The sequence below is a fragment of the Corvus cornix genome, chromosome 1 (genome assembly GCF_000738735.6).
Source record: "Corvus cornix cornix isolate S_Up_H32 chromosome 1, ASM73873v5, whole genome shotgun sequence".
Classification (NCBI taxonomy): Eukaryota; Metazoa; Chordata; class Aves; order Passeriformes; family Corvidae; genus Corvus; species Corvus cornix.
Genome location: NC_046332.1, coordinates 34,686,927 through 34,704,207, shown reverse-complemented (window position 1 = coordinate 34,704,207; position 17,281 = coordinate 34,686,927). Strand labels below are relative to the sequence as shown.

The following is a 17,281-nucleotide window of genomic DNA, read 5'->3' as shown; positions in this document are numbered from 1 at the left end:
TGTTTCAGTATGCATTTGATGTTTTATTCTAACTCTGCTAGTTATTGTGTGTATTTTTAACTTGCTGGGAGCAAGACAGAAGCTCTAATAGCCAGAAAGCAATGTCACAATCCTAGCATGTTATTCTTGCAGTGGGGATACTTGGGAGTCAGAATTCACCCTTAGTGTAAGTAGAAATAATTAGCAGTGCAGGAGCTGTTGGCTGCAAACACTTCTTCTTCCCATGTTAACACTCAGGCTTCATGCACTTTTTCAGATGTGAATAATACTTTTGATTCTTTTATTAAGGTTGGAACTGTAGTTGTGAGCTTGCCCTGTTCTAGATATCAGCCTTAAAAATGCTGTTTAATTAGAGACGACAGTCCAGAGGAACCAAAATACAAAATGGATCAGGGTGGTAGGTGTCAGTCCATAGGGTTGGTGTGTGTGGCTGCTGGCTGTGCTGAGGAGAGATGCTCCTGTGGTAGTTATTGCAACCTCTTCCTGGAGCAGGGATGTAGCCTGGTCCCTTGGTCCAAATATGATGCTTTGTGTCCTGGAATACTGTAAACTTCTAAATCACACCAACTGAAGTTCAGAGGAGAGTGAGCAGAGACGTGATGTCTTTAAATGTGTAGAACGCTGTTAAGAAAAGGGAACAAATAACTGTCTGCTGGAGATAGGACAAAAAGAGACCTCTAAGTTGCAGAAACAGGCTTTATGACAGCTCTAATGACAATGATAATTAAGCTCTAAATGGTCCATTAAGCTCACTTGGTCCATGTGATTATCACTGCACACCTGTAAATCTGACTGGGAAGGGTTCATCCTGCCTGGAAACAGGATTCTGGAAATGCAGGGTCCTTTTTTCCCCTCATCAAAAGAAGCCGGCTTACCCCCGGGGCACCAGCTGGTTTTGACTAAGGGAACTGAGGAGCAGGATCACACGTCACTGCAGGAAAGAAGAGGGTTAAAGATTCCCACAACGTGAGGAGTCCGATCGTCCAGAGCGCGAGCTGGTTCAATACCTCTTGGTCAGTGCATCACTGAGGGTTCAGAGATGAGAACTGGTACTTGTTACATTTTTCCTGGGGAACGCCACGAAGGCTGTAGCCCAGGGCTGCCGAAAGGTGCGGAAAGCCCCGGGCAGCTGCAGCGCAGCCCGTGCGGCCGGACCCCTCCCGCTCCCTCCCCGCGGCAGGCCCGGCCCGGCCCGGCGCCCACGCCCCTCCCGCCCCGCCCGCCATTTTCCTCCCGCGGGAAGGGCGAGTCCGGGGCCCATGGCAACGCCGGGGCGGGCAGCAGGAGCGGGAGGGAGCTGCTCCCGGCGACAGCGGCCGCCTGTGCTGCGAGGGGCGGCTGTGCCCCGCTCCCGCCGGTGAGACTGCTCCGCCCGCCCCTCCTCCGCCTGCTCCCTGCCCCGTCCCCGGGCTCTCCCCGGGCGTTCCCTGGGGCTGTGGCACGGCGCTCCGCCGGGATGCACACATAGCACCGAGGAAGCTGCATCTCCGCCAGACACGCGTGGAAACGCGGTGTTTGGCGCTGGCCGGCCCTCCCCCTGCCCCGGGCCTGGCAGCTCCGCTTCCGCCCCGGGCGCGATGGGCTGGGATGGACGGGGCCGGGCCGGCGGCTGCCGCGGTCCTGGGGCTGCTGCCAAAGCCGAGCTGCGCGGGGTTGGGCTTGTGCGTGACGGGAACATCGCAACATCTAAATTGTGTCTTTCCCTTTGATAACAGTTTTTGGTAAAAATAATTGCACTAGAATTAATGGAGCCTGCCCTTCGCTTTGAACATCAGTGCATTTTTTTTCAGAATTGATGTTAACAGCTTTTTTCTGAGCTTCAGTCCCAGGCTGCTGCCATTGTCTTGTGCCAAGAAGCCAATGCAGCCACCCACCCTTGGCATTCATCTCTGTGCAGCAGTAGGTATCCGGAGGGAGAGGGGAGACAAAATTCTTCCTGCTGGTGGGCCTTGCTGTTTGTTTTTCCTCTGGGTTAAAGAAAAAAAAACAACCAACCAACCAGAAAGGGTTACCATGAATTTGCTGTACTGAAACACTGTACTTTGCCAAGAAGTGTAATCAGCCAGGCCTGCCTGTGATGTTGTGTAACTGGGCTGAAGTCTGTAACCCTCACTTACAATAATGAGCAATTACTTCCTTGGGGGAAAATTATGTCCTGGTGAAACTGTTCTTTAAAATAACAAAAAAACCTGAGACCTCATACTTAGATATTTTGGAAATATTGTTCGTAAAATGAACAATATAACCTCTTGAGGTGCCTTCCACCCGGAATTATTCTGTGTTTCTGTGCCGCTGCTGTTTGTTTGTACAGTGTTTCGCAGGATGGACTCCCGGTTTTTCAGTTTTCTAGGCTCTGTGCAGGGCAGTGATGCAGCCTGCCGAGCTGGGGAGGTGGAGATGGGGCGAGACACAGGTACAGGCATGTTACAGCACACACAGGGTGTGTTACTGTCAGCCTGGAGGACTGAGACAGCTGCTCCTCTCTGTGGCAACCCTAAATCTGCCTGAGCTCTACTATCACACTATGGATTACATGAAAATAGGCACTGGTAAAATGCAGAGGCTGTTTTTAATTATATCTAGTGCTTTTTTACAAGTATCACAAACATGTTCATACAATATCTCTTTTATATACCTCAGTATTTTTTTACCTCAAACTGTGTAACAGTGTTAACTGCTACTTACTACCATTTCTTCTCCACAGGCCGAGGAGCTGAGGCACTAATACCTTGAGACCTTCAGCTTTATGCTTTCTTGACTAGCTAAACAGTAGCCCAACTCTACAGGACTTTCAGCGGTGTGAAATGTAATCAGAGTGTTAGTGTGTCTTGGTACCAGAATGATGACTACTGTAGAAGGTGAGTACTAATTGGTTTAGGTTCCTTTCATGCTTGGCTATCTGAAGTTAGCCCCCTCAGCCATTAGATCTACTTACAGCTCATGTCTCTGTTTACAAGTTTTATCAAGGTAATGAGATGTTGCAAGGGGTTTGGATATGTAATTCTCATTGTTTCCAGTCATGTAGGTAATCAGTGGGAAGGCCTGAAGGGAAGATGCAGGTTATTTGATCCCATGGTCTGGTGATAGAAGAGTTTTTTTGGTTTTTTTTTCTTTTAACCTACTGCTTCTACAGTTAGAGTTTGATTTTGTGCCACGAATGCCAACTCTGATATTTCTTTGATTCATCACACATTTTCTATCTCTTAAATGTCGCTGATTTAAGCAATGGACTAATACCCTTTTATTGCTCCTCACTAGTTGTCAAGAAGAAGCAGAATTATACTAGTGTGCATGAAGCAGTGAAAGCTGGGGACGTAGAACAGCTTGCATCTATGATAAAACATGGAGCCAGTATTAATGAGGTGGATGTAGTCCACCAGTTCACACCCTTGCAGTGTGCTGCCCACTCTGGAAGTCTGGAGGTAAAACATTACCTTAGTGTATAGGTACATAGCTGGGCTTTTGTAAGTCCATATTTCCTTCTTTGTGAGAGGCTGAACACAACATTGTTTTGATCAGACTGAATCAGTAATCTCTGCCTGTTTTTTTCATTAAATACATTCACCAAGAGCAGGAGTAGAGGATTTTAGATTTTAATTTTTTCTCTCTGAAGCCCCAGGCAATTTACCTAATGAACTTTGCCATATTTTACAAAATCATTGATTTTCTTACTCTGAGCAAAATGTACCTTATGGCTCCCTTTCAGACTCATGATCTTCTTTTGTCTCTATTGTGTTTTCTCTTGAGACACCTAGAAAATCCCATAGGATATGTAAAATATTCTGAAGGTGACTGAAACAGGTGATATGAAAATATGTTCGTTCTGCTTACCAATGTCCCATGCCTCATTCTCCATAGAAGCAGTCCTAATACATTTTATTTTAATAAATGAAAAGGTTGAATAATTGTAGAGAAATCAGCAGGTGCTTGCATCAATGTTTTGAACTTTCAGAACGGCTGAACTGCTGTATTCAGCACAACATTCACCTTCTTCTTGCAGCCTCCTTGTTCATTGTTCATGGCAATCCAACCTCGAAGCAGTGAGGCCATTCATATCCCAAAAGAAAAAACGTGAATGTCGTGCTAAACTCAAGAATTGCTAAGAGCAGTGCTGCTTCTGAAATGCAGAGACACTGTCAAGAAAATGCTAATCATCATGTCAGCCCCAAAAACAGATTGCTTACCCACCCTTTCTGCCTCTATAAGTTCTGCCATTTTTCATTTGACTCTCTTACTTTGCAATCAGTGTGTTAGACTTTATTGAATTATCTGTCATCTCTTTGTCACTAAGCTCCTTGGTAGAAATAGTGGAAGAACCAGAGCTGTAAGATGGCCTGAAAGAAGATAATAAATCATAATAATATGTAATAAGAAGTTCTAACTGTTCCTCTAGCTGTCTTTGGGTAGTCCATAAAGCTTTCCATTGCAAGCAATGATATGTGCTGGAAATAGGTGAATAAAACAGAACTAGGCCATGGAAGGATGAGAAGAGAGATGGGATTACATACACCTAAGAAGCCTAATAAATTAAATGAGGCTTTAAATTTAGTACATTATATTTTTCCTGCCAGTAATTTTAGCTGGAATTCATGTGAGCGTGTTTGCATTGTTTTTTCCAATGTTTTTACCTCATGCCATGTGAATACTCTCACAGATTACATTTTAAATCTGGAAAAGTAAAATGGAAAAAGTCATGTTGTAACATCAATGCTAGGGTCTGAATTAGTAGGTTATTTGCACATTTTGTAGTCTTGGGTGAAACCTGGAAAGTATAACTTACCCATAACTTCCTAATGTACAAATACCTGTTTAAGGCATGCTCTGGGGTCTCGTATTTCCATAAGGAAGTATTCCAGCGCTGTTTTGAAATGTAACTTTGGGGGATAAATTCTAGTTGAAATGTGCCTCAGACACACGATGCGAACAGTTAAATGAGAAGCACTTTGGTTTTGTTGAGCAGTGCCTTCACTGGTTGCTCTGGCACGGGGCTGACACCACACGCGTGACAGTCGGAGGCTGGACAGCGGCTCACCTGGCGGCCATCCGAGGGCAGGATGCCTGCATGCAGGTACTGTAAATACTCACTCTCGAGCAAAAGTTAGTAGGGCAGACCTTAATTGTGGACAAATTCGTTATGAAGATCAGCTGAGGGAGCTATGAGTAGCTCATCTTGATGTCTTGAGATGTCAAATTAAGTCAGTCATATTCAAACCAGAGCACTCATTTGTACTGTCTGTGCAAACAGATCCATTTTGTGCAATACCAGGCCCTTGAGGTCAGCCCGGAGTTATCCTGTTGGTCATCAGAAACCGTCCTGCTAGGAAATGTTTGCTTTCTCAGCTTGTGAGATGACCTTGTGCTTTGCATTTCTTCCAGGCTTTGTTACTGAATGGAGCGGACGCAGCGGCTCAGGACGAGCGCGGGTGCACGGCCTCGCACCTGGCTGCAGCCCACGGGCACTCCTGCAGCCTGCGGGCCCTGCTGCGCGCCGGCGCGGTGAGAGCCCTGCCCGAGCCCGGCAGCTGGGCCCGAGCAAAACTCTCCCTAGCGTAAACTGAGATTTAGGGCTGTAGGTTTGATGCCTTGAGAGGCCTCCTAGAAACAGACTAGGCAGGAGTAAGGATTAAAAGAGGTATTTATTTGAAAGGCCTTCAGAGGTATCCCCTGGGGAACCTGAAGCTATTCTCAAAATGGACCCCAAGATGGATGACAGGTCACGAATTCTTCACACTTTTATAGGTTTGGTTCATTTGCATAACAGGGTTAATTCTCTAATTAAAGCTTCAGTTTTCCCCACAGCTTACCCCCCCCTTTAGAGGCTCTTTGGTTTATACTTTTGAGCTAGGACAGCCTTGGTGTCCTTGGAAAGCAGGGCCAGAGAGGCTTTGTTAATGTCTACCTAGCAGGAGAGAGCAGAAATTAACAGGCTACAAGAAACTTCAGTCACACACCAAGCAGTACAGAATTTGAAAAATACAAAAGTTAAAACCTAAGGCATCAGATTAATTACTGTGGGGGAATTTATTTCTTAGGTAAATTTGTATTTTTTTTAGATTGTAATATGCATTTAGGGAAATGATCTGAAAAATCTAGAGAGAGAGAATCAATAATATGAATAAATCACATTCTACTGAGGATGTCATTAAATGAACATCAGGTACTGGGGTGGTGGTAATTTTTGCAGTTCTAAAAATCTTCTATAGTAAAGGAGATATAAACTTTAAAAAAAATTAACCCAGATGCATATTTAAGGAATAATGACCAATCTAGGTCATTATGATGATAAAAACATGTCTAAAAATGCACCTTTTATAAGTGTATTAAGTAAAAGCAAGAACCTGTGAAAAGTACCTGTTTTGAAACCAGAACTGCATATAATGCATGAACTTTGAAAAATGTTATTTGGTTTGATTTAAATAATTTAACACAATGAACAGCTGATTCCCATGTATAAAATTTGTCTTGTGTCTAAGATTCAGAAGTGAATGAATTAACCTGCTGCTTTCATTTTAGGATGTAAATGTTTCAGACAGGAATGACTGGAAACCTGTTCATTATGCTGCTTTTCATGGTCGCTTGGGGTGTTTGCAGCTTCTTGTTCGATGGGGAGCATGTGTAGATGATGTGGATAACAATGGAAACCTTCCAGGTATATCAGGATAAATCATATATTTTTAAATCTTTGGTTTACAGTTGTTGTGAAATGTGATAATTGAGCAAATTATGAGTAATGCACAGCAGCAGCATTTGCTATTTGATTCCATGCGATCCACATAGATTGTCCATTTTTCTAACGATGAGAGGATTTATAAAATCCAAAGTGTTGCTCTGTTGGTGACACTATCCCACTTGCCTCCTGCTGCTGCTAGCAAGGATGAGAGCTCACAAGTGCTGGGATGGGGAGCAGGCTGAGCCTGGCTGGGAGCAGGTGAGCAGCATCTCCTGTGTGTGTGTTGGAGCTTGTGTGTCAGTGGAGGTCACAGAAGAAGGGTAGGTGGAGCAGGAGGCAATTTCAGCTGCTATGTGCTACTTTCTGAATTGGTGCCAGCGTGATGAGGTTCTGGTGTGGTTGCAAGCAAGTTTTTGTATCCCAGTGTTTCTCAACTGATTTTGTAGAACACTTGTTCTCATTTTCCTGTGATTTCTTCATCTTGATTTCTGGAATACTGTTTTTTCTGGATTACCTGTAATCTGTTCTCTTTTCATAATTATCAGTGTATTCACTTTAGCACAAAAATTTGGTAGTGATTGTTCCTTGCTTTCCGTATTTTCTCCAGCATCCCTCTCCCTACCATGCCACTGCCCAATATCCTCTGTAAACTCAGTGCTGTTGTTTGTGTTGTGGGTTCTCCTTGCATCCTTTCCCTTTTAGCATTTTCCTTCTTATGGTTTGTCACATTATGTGTTCCAAAGAGCATTTTTTTTTTCTCTATAACTTGTATAGAGTTATCTTTTTAAAATCCCTTCTTGAAATCTTTTACCCTCTATTAAGGACTGCTTACCTAGGAAACGAATAGCTATGCAATGTTTTGCAAACCTGGGTCTTGTTAAAGGATGTGAGGCTCCTGCATCCCAGCAGGAGGTGCATTAGCAATAAGGATGATGTTAGGCACCCTGAGGGCAGCATGGAAGGCAGCTTTATTTGCATTTAGGAACACTTCCCTGATAACAGACTTCTGTGGAGAGAAAGCAGATGCTAGCACAGTTCTACTTAAATGCTGTGTACAAAATGGTTAGTAGAAAACTGGTTTTGTTGTATTTTGACATCTACAGAAGCTTGATTTTCCAGCCTTTGTGTTCTGTTTCATTTGATCATATTATCTTCCAAAGGAAAGAGAAAGATTAGTAGAAGTACTGTGCAAACCAGCTTGTCTGCTTGTGTAACAGAAGTGAACTGAAATTATCTTTACATACTTCAGCTTCAACATTAGCTGAACAGTGCTATAATTTTTCCTAAGAAAATACTGGAAAAAACTTTTTGAGGTTGCTGTGCCAGGCACTTAAAAACTGGCTGCATCTTTTGCATATGTGTATTACAGTAAAGGGTCGAACTACCTTTGGTAATTTGCATGCTAGTATTTTGGAAGAAAAAAATGTTGTGGCTCATTCAATGTACAGAATGGGCTGGCTGTGCTTATTAAGTGAACGTTTCAATTTGCTTTCTCTCTGTATTCATTTTTCGACCACATCCATGCTTCTTTTATTCCTCACCAGTCAAACCTATTATAAATATTTTTCACAGAAACAATTTTTTGACTTGTGGCTTTGAGAAGAGTGAATATTGTTAGTCTGATTTTATAAAAGACAAGATGAAACACAGAGAAGTTGGGATACCAGCACCAACTACCCACCCCCTATTTATGATGCTTGAGACAGGGTTTTTCAGTTCTTGGCACTCAGCTGCATATTTTGATGTTACTGTGTTAACATCACAGTACCCTCTGACTTTAGTCCCATCTGCAGGTGCTCAGTGTGCCCAAGGGATGGCATGGCACAGTTACATGTTGGGCCCTGGCTATGGAGACACACACAGGTTAAAAGCCACCTACGAAAAGCTCCTTTATGTGTCTTCCACAGCATCCCACTGAAACTGCAAAAAGATTTGAACAGAGCACAACTCTTTATTTTCCTTTGTTGTCTTTGGACAAAATGTGGAGCTTTTCTGATTGCTTTCTGCACAGGCCAGACTGATAAAATAGTTGCATCCCCTTTGGATGAAGTTTTCTCCTGAAGATTTTAGGTATCTGAAAATGGATTCATAAGGGTTGAGTCAGTGTTTCACTAGCTGACTTACCTTTAGCATGGTACCCTTCTTTCCCCTTCTCCCTGAGTAACTACCTCACTGACTAACATTCAGATAATGGGAAAAACCGCCCTTATTTCAGTGGAGCTCAGATTTTGAGCAGTCATCTCTACTGAGGTGTTGACATCTTGCTGTAAAACCAGTATCCATGACCTTTTAGAGCAATTATGCTCTGGAAAGCTATGGATGGTTTGGTTTGCTATAGAGAACTTGAATGTGCCAAAAATGGAGTGAGATGGGTTTTTTGGGTCCTGGGTACATTGTTTGTTGATTATGAAGATAGTGAGGTTCTTACCTGGAGACAAGCTAATCCTTTTGCCTCTAGAACATCAGCCAGCTGTTACAGAGCATTTTCATGGAGCGATAGCACATAATAAGTGTTTATTTGGCAAGTTCTTCTCATTAATGGGATTAGAGGATATTACTCATGTCAGACCAATCAGCACGTGTTTGGTACCTCTTACTTTGTTATAGGCCCAGCACTGTAGTAGTATTAAATAAGTAAACCTCTGCATAGCCTAAAGGTCAGGTGAGGAATGTACCTTCAGATAGTTTTTCCAGTAAAGTGCCTATCACTGTCCTCATTTTATAGGTGGGGTAACTGAGGGTGTGACACAACTTGTTTGTGGTGGCACAGTAGAGCCTAAAGCAGAAATGGCCTTAGCTCCTGATCAAGGACACTGCTTGCTGTCCCCCTATAAGGAGTATCCCTGGGACAGCAGGGTCAGGCAGCTGCTGAAGGCAGAGATCCATGTTCCTGGGGGAGGTGAGACCCCAGCAGTGCACGCTCCGAGCTAGGGCTCAGTGCTCTGTTGGGAGTCTGGATTGTCTCCTGCAGTCAGCTCTGCCAGGCAATCACCTTTGCAGATCCTATCCTTGGTAGCTTTACCTCCTTTGCCCAGAGCTGAACTCTGTCCTGGGTGGGAGCCGAACATCCCCAGTTCAGCTGAGGCCGCTGTTCCCCATGTGCAGTGTTGGATGGCTCACATGGTGGTAGATGAGCCAGCTCTAAGCAGTGGTGAGAGCATTGCTCTCCCAGTGGGTGGCAGGGTTCTGGTCTAACACCCTTTGTTTCACCTTGTGCTGTAGCACATCTGGCAGCAGTGGAAGGACACTTGCATTGCTTTAAGTTCTTGGTCGGGAAAACGGCCGGTGTTACGCACACACTGAAAGCCAGGAATGACCATGGAGAGACTCCAAGGGACTTGGCTGAACGGTTCTACAAAGATAATATTCTGCAATATATTGATGCTGTGGAAAAAGAGGGAGAGCATCCAGAGACACAGGAAGGTGAGTATGGGTCAAGATACAGTTAAAAAAGGCATTATGTATAATTCTGTAGAAGTACACAAAGGAGTACTTGTTATTTCGGGTTTGTGAAATTAATGTCTTAACTGCATGAGATGCCTGTAGCCATAACCAAGACATGTTTAGTCAAGTGTGTGGTGAGCACTGCTGGTTACACAGCTGCATTTTAGCTGATTAAGGTGCATTATCCTTGCTACCTCTGAAGTGCTCATACATAAGTTGCTATGAGAGAGGCGAGCCATGAGATACAAATACCAGCACACTCAGTAGAATTACTGGCATCTGCTTGGAAACATGTGCATTTCATTTTCAGTTTTAGCTTTCCCAGCTCATGGTGCTGCTTTCAAAGGAGACTTGTTAGTGCTTAGAAGACTAGTGAGAAGTGGAGTAATCAATATTAACGAGCGGGATGATAAGGGATCCACTCTCCTGCACAAAGGTTGGTAAATATGATCTGTGTTTCAGCTGTTACTGTTTGTTGCTGGTTTATTTACTTTGTTTTTCAAGTGGCTGCTTATCATATAAACTTCATGAAAAGCAGCATCTCATTTCTTGAGGGCTTGGCAAGGCAACCCCAAACCGCATATTTTGTAATGTATGTGTTCGTGGGTCACTTTAAAAACAATATAGCCAAGCTCAAGTCAAGAAAAAAGAGCTTACAATAAAGAGAAATCAGCATCTAAACTGAAAACTAAGTAGCTCTGACATGTATTTACTTACTATTTGTGTATCAATATCATGTCAGCTTTGTTGGAATTAATCCTGATTTTCAGTGATGGAGAAAGAACAGATCAAGCACATGAATTCCAGCTTGGAGTGATAACCAGAGCTTTATTGTAGCTATAAAAGGTTTTAATTTTCACTTAATTTAATGTAACTAAATAGTTTTGGGGTTTTGTTTTTTATTAGGCAAGATGTGGCTTTTAGAAACATTTGGCTGGCTAGGTATAGGAATGATCTGTATTGTGGCCTGGGCCTTTCTTTACTGAACACATCAGTACTGTGGAGATACGTTGTAAAAACCACAACAAAATCATTTGGTAGGATGCTGTGAAGAAAGGTAAACTTCTGGCTGACACTCTGACATGTAGTGGACCGCTTGCATTACAGAAGAAATGGTCCTTTTGTGTTTGGGGGTTTCACAGTATTGTCTGAAATAAGAAGCAGAAGAGGAAAGAAAGAGGGAAGCATTTTTGTAATATGCTTTTAACACATTTCCTACATTTGTTTTTGACTAGATATGTGGTAGAATTTTTAAAAACATAATTAAAGTTCTCATTAAAATAACTGATATGTAGTGATTTTAAAATCCCACTTTCTTTTCTTGGAATGATGCTGACCTACAGTTGTTTCATCCCCAGTGTTTACATGCTGATGTTGTAATTTCATTTCCTTATCTCAGTAGGAAAACAAATATAACAAATTTGTTATATAACACTCTAAAAGGGAGTGCTGTCAAGAAATGGACTTATTCTTCCTTGAGAAAATCAGTGTACAGTGTCATCTAGACTTGCCAAATACCATCTTCCATAAGTGAGACATTGTTCCTGGCACCACGTGGTGGGAGCAGTGGCCATGCCAGATCACATGAGTAGGGTTGTGTTAGGGTGCTGCCTCGAGGTGCTGCCTCGAGTGTCTGCCCCAAGAAATGCTGTACATTTAGCTCCAGCACAAAGCCCTGCTTCTCCCTTCTGAGACAGCAGCACACACCACAGACTGGGACAAGCATCTGTGTCTGTCCCCTGGGAGCCCAAAGCCAGGGAGAGGTGACAGCACATTGCTGCCAAACTGTGACATACAGGCCTTTCTTACTAGGTCAGCAGTTACTTGTGTGTCTTGTGTTTTGTACATGAGACTGGGCAAGTTTAGTTTAACTCATGTCCAGGAAGAGGTGCCAGTACGTTTCTAAAACTAGAAAGAGCCACCAAACCACACTGCATGCTCTTCCTCAAAACTCTGTGTAGCTAAGTGATGTGAGCATCTTGATGCACAGGCTTCTCTTGAAATAGTATTTCCCTTGTGGCGTCTTAGTGAGCCCAATCTTTGCATGTCAAATAATGGCAAGAGGAGGACATTTTAGGTTTGAAACACTTCAGTTGTATATAACTGACTTGTGTGCACCTTCCTTCCCTTAGCTGCTGAACAGGGGCATATCCATTGCTTACAGTGGTTGGTTGAAATGGGAGCTGGCTGTGACATTACAAATGATGCTGGAGAGACTCCAAAGGATGTAGCCAAGAGGTAGCAGTACATATCCGGTAGCTCTGACACTTTACTTATTACTTGTATATCAATATCCTGTCAGCGTGTCGGAATTAATCCTGATTTTCAGTGATGAAGAAAGAACAGATCAGGCCCATGAATTCAGCTCTGAGTGATAAGCAAGGCTGTATTGTAGCTATAATATTGTAGCTATAAAATGTTTTAATTTCCACTTAATTTAATTTTCTTTTTAGTGAGGTCAGACACAAAAGAGGAAAACTAGCTCATTTGCAAAAGGACAGTTGTGAGCCAGTATGCTCACAGTTCGCTGTACAAAGTAAATGAGAAGTAGCAGAAGCCAGCTGATTTTTGCATTAACAAAAATAATGCAGATTCTGATGAGATTCAAGTAAGAAATCCTGCAAAGGAAAAAGATGCCTCTGATGCAGGAGCCATTGCCATAAGGTTCCATCGAGGCAGAGCTCATGCCATAAGAATACTACAAAAAGTAGATAGATAGTTGTAGTGTGTGTACCAGTGCTTCCTTTAGTCCCAAAACTCCTCTGATAAATGGGAACATAGACAGTTCCAGAGAGTTTCTACCACACATGTTTTTCCAGATTTTAACTGTTCTCTGTGCAGATTTGGCCATTTGGCAGCTGTGGAACTTTTGACACCAAGAACTGGAGACAGTAACTCTAGTGATGAAGAACTTGATGCAAACAACATAAAGTTTTTTGAAACACATGGTGTGGAAGGGAGTACAGATAGCAAAGAAGATTTAACCCTGGATAAAGCAGAGAAAAGGAATGCACGCAGTAAGCACTGTATTTCCATCATTCCTTGTTTGAAAAAGTTGGTATCAAGGCATTATCGTCCTAACTAGGACAATTCCTGCCAACTGCTCTGATCTTTTTGTTGTAAGATGAGATATTTGATGGGATATCTGTAATACTGAGCATTGAAACAAATAGTGGAAAATTAGAAAGCAAGCAGAGGGCAATCAGATCGTAGTTGTTACACCATTTTAGTCCATGTTGGTGCAACAGTGTTGGATTGCTATTTGTTTTTGATCTGTTTGCAGTGTGGGTGTCAGGAGTAGCTCAGTGTTTGCTGAGCAGTGTGATTTCTGCTCTTGCGTGTGTGAGACTATTTTCCAGACTATTGGATTCCAGCATTACTGTCTTCTCCCTGAATTTACCTACCTGGAGAACTCTGTCTTACAGTAAGGGCCTATCACAAGATTAAAGAACTTCAGCGACTTCTAGAAATTGCCTACAGCAACTACAGACAGCTGGGAGGAATAACTGAAGAGGAGAGGAAGATGAAAAAAGAAGAAAAGAAAGTTGAGAAGTAAGGTTATTTTGCCCTGCTAATGTTCACCTCTGTGGGGCCCATTTTAAATTCTCCTTTAAAGCTGGCTTACACTCAAATTTGCTTTGGCCATTTTGTCTTTTCCACTTACCAACTTCAACCAGGCCAAAAAGAAATGCAGCAATTTGTCTGGCCATTTCTAAATTTCTACCATCAGGATCAGCCCCACAACACAAGTGCTTGATAGGTCCATGATTCTTGTGCAAGATCATCTGTTTGGCCTTCAGGTTTTCCTGCAGATTTGTCCAGTAGGTCTGATAAATTCTGGCTGTTTTGTTTCCACTGAGGATGCCAAAGACATACATGTATGCCCTTCAGTAAATCTGAAAATAGGCAATAGTCTTAGCATGGCTTGGATGGAAGTGCATATAGAGCAGAGATTATTCAGTGACCTGCCAACATTTCTGTTCATTGGCAATGTATTTCTGTGCTCAGGAAAACATTAGCTTGTGTCCAGACCACAGAAAAAAACCTATCAACAAACCTGCTGATACATTTGAAGTACTGTTCATAATATCTGTCTAATTCTCAGTGTCTCTGTTAAATCAAATGGTTCTGTTAGGTTGGCCAGGTGATTTGATGGACAGACTGTCTACATTTCAAAGAAAACTCTGTCAAAGATTTAGAGATTTAACAATAATGCAGCCTCCAAAGACAGGCCTGTCTCCACCTCTGCCTGTCAAAGATTTGGCTACCCTCTGTTCTCAGTCTCTGTAGATAACCACCTCCATAATGTGTTTGGGCCAACGCAAACCACTGCCTTTATTTGGTCACTGAGAGGAGACTGTCCTGAGCCATCAAGATGTATGCTGTCAAGAAGACAGCAGACTTACCAGTCTGTGTGGATCTGGAGCAGGTAGTAGGTGTCACAGATTGCAATTAAGTACTTTGTTTTACAGCCATGTCTGAGCCAGGAAACCGAGGTCAGGATTTCTTTTGGTTCCAGGTCACTCTTTGACTCAGGTTATGCTGGAAGTCCATCTTCCTTAACTTGATATGTCTATTATAGGTAACAGGTACCTGCATCTGAGTTAGTTACCTTGAAGCTCCTTTTTAAACTTCTTGGAGTGGTGTAGGCACTTCCAGGGCATAATTAGACATGTACTTCAGGATGAGATTCATCACTTCTAGGAGTGTCTCTCCTGGTTTTAAAGGAAGAGGGTGACCAGCTCAGGTGTTGATGCCCTCACTGAAAGGTCAGAGCAGTCTGTTTTTAATGATGGAAAAGTCACTGTTGACTAATGACAGACATGAAAATTCATTATGGATAGAGCAGCTGCTCCAGAGCTAGCATTGTCTATTGGAAGGCTCTGGTGGGGCTCTTCAAGGGGTATTGCCTTCTATGGCATGTGTGGCTAAACTAGAAAAATTGTGAGGCTCTCTGAAGGGTCTCTCTCACCTGTGAAGGCTAGAAAGCATCCCTAGCCCTAAACTATTCTTTTGAAAAGGAAATAGGGCTTCTCAGCATACCTACCTACCCTTCTCAGGGTACCTATCTGTGGATAGACCCCAAGATGCTTGTATCATAGGCCAGAAAACCTCATTGTTGATAAAATACTTAATGGCAACACCATTTTGCTAGATGAAAAGCAGAAGTTGCCACTTGGGAAGGCCACTGTAGCAGATTTTGAAGATTTCTGCTTTAGTCCAGGTTTTTTGGCTGTAAGAGGCCTGGTGTGAACCACTTCACAGTGCTTTCACCAGGGTTCATTGCAGGAAATTGCCACCGCGAGTGTGCCACACAGTTTGGGAGCTGTGCCTCTTTAATTGGAAGCATGGAGGAAGTCAGCTGTCTCCTGAACACTGAGCACAGGCCATTCTTGCAGGGTCGGTAAGGCTCATTGGTAGCTCAAACGGCCTGAGTCAGGAATTCTTCACTCTGGGAAACAGGGAAACATGGTGAGTCTTGCTGAGAGCTTTCCTGCTGTGCTGTTGGGATGCACAGGGCAGATATCTTCTATTTCCTTTTACTGATCTTCCATCTTTGTAGCTGTGATATTCATGCTGATATAGGAGAGAGCCAGCTCAACTCGAGACTCATTTTATGTGTGAATTATGTGTCAGCTAAACAGTTCAGGAATCTCAAGTAATTTAGGAGCCGTTGAGGGTGTGACTAGTGAGATCTTGTGCAACTGTGTATAAGCCAGTCGATCAATAGGAAGGATGTAGAAGCACCAGATCTGAATGAGAAAGCTCCCCTGACCTTTCCAGAATGCCGCCGGCCTTGTGCTTTTTCTCTATTTCGTAATAACTTAGTTGCTGCTTGGGCACTTCTCCCTCCCCCGCAGCTGAGCCTGGCCTGGTCGCAGGCACCGGAGCCCGGGCTCGGTGTGTGGGCAGACGGCTCCATCTCGCGGTCCCATTGCGCTGAGCACCGCTCCTCCGAGAGGGAAGGTTGCTGTTCAGCGCTGTCACCAAGGGTCCGGAGCCTGAGCACAGCTGGCGTGAGGCGTGCTGTGCTGCGCTGCTTTCTGCGTGCCTGTGCTGTTCCCTGGCAAAGGCCCAGCACCACGTGGAGTAGCCGGGGCAGGTTTGGGTGTACTTCATGCTCTGCTTGTCTCGTTTGCTTTTGGCAGGGCTGTGAGGGAGCTGGAGGCCCAGCTGGAATACGAGCGGGTCAGGCGGGAGAAGCTGGAGAGCCAGCTGGATGAGTACCGGGCTGAGATAAGCCAGCTCCGAGAGAGTCGGGGCAAAACCCGCACGCCCTCTGCTTCCTCTGCGGTGAGTGCCACACCAGCTCCCCTGGGCATGGCACAGAGGCTACTGCCTGTTGCTTGTGTGTGTTTCTTTCCTCTAAGATTCCTAGGCACAGTGCTCGGAAATACTGGCGAAAATGTGCTGCACCTTTCAGCTCGGGACACTGAAGTGAGCAGGAGCTTTTGTCTATCCTTGACAGAGTCTCTGCTGTGAAAGAATATCAGTTTCTTTCTGTACTCTGTCAGAGAAGGACTGATATTTCACATTAACAAAAGGAGTGGGCCAATCCCTGAGTACTTCCACACTGCATATCCAGTGACTGGCAGTTCTCCTTGGCTGGTACCTGGTGACTGAGACTGGAATAGTGCTTCGGGAGAAGTGTTGTCACCACCTAAAGGGTTACCCAGCCTGCAGGGGTGTAGAGATTGAAACCATGGGTCCCCAGAAGGGGACAAATCAAATAACAGGGTCTTGATCCATATCACAGCATCTGGAGTCAGTCAGGCATACTGAATGAGAGTCCAAGATCTCATAGAAAGTTCATGCAGAGAATTCAATCTGTTTGGGAAAGGAAACATGCAGCACTGTATGTTCTCAGAGGTTCTATTTTGAATTAAAAATTAAGCTCTTTTTATGTGATAGAGACATAAGAGGGTAGAGGACACCACCACTGCAAGATGATGATGTTTCTAATTTTTTACTTTTTACCTGTACAGGCAATAGATGGATGCTTCACTTCTTTCAGACCATTTTTTAATTCCTAGACTATTTTCCACCTTTTCAGCCAATTGCCTCTGCGGTCCCTTGTTTTTGTGTTTCTCAGTGGAATCTCAGGCTCTGAATGCTAGGTGCCACAGCTATACTTCAGAGAAGCCAGCTGCACTTTTCAAGGATGTT

General features: G+C 43.7%; 1 protein-coding gene across 7 annotated transcripts in view; it reads left to right on the top strand.

The window, feature by feature from the left end:
- The first annotated feature begins 1,228 nt into the window (after positions 1–1,228).
- The window catches only part of ANKRD42 (ankyrin repeat domain 42), a 19,771-nt gene continuing 3,718 nt past the window's right edge, over positions 1,229–17,281 (top strand). For 2 of the 7 annotated variants that reach the window (XM_039562720.1, XM_039562714.1), the window contains exons 1-13: positions 1,229–1,357; positions 1,791–1,899; positions 2,705–2,858; positions 3,259–3,422; positions 4,961–5,068; positions 5,377–5,496; positions 6,514–6,649; positions 9,893–10,093; positions 10,425–10,550; positions 12,247–12,352; positions 12,956–13,131; positions 13,540–13,666; positions 16,264–16,408. In XM_039562720.1, coding sequence (XP_039418654.1) covers positions 2,840–2,858; positions 3,259–3,422; positions 4,961–5,068; positions 5,377–5,496; positions 6,514–6,649; positions 9,893–10,093; positions 10,425–10,550; positions 12,247–12,352; positions 12,956–13,131; positions 13,540–13,666; positions 16,264–16,408 — 1,428 coding nt within the window. In that variant the 5' untranslated portion in view covers positions 1,229–1,357; positions 1,791–1,899; positions 2,705–2,839. The other 5 variants (XM_039562730.1, XM_039562738.1, XM_010401059.4 and 2 more) reach the window with 5 other exon arrangements.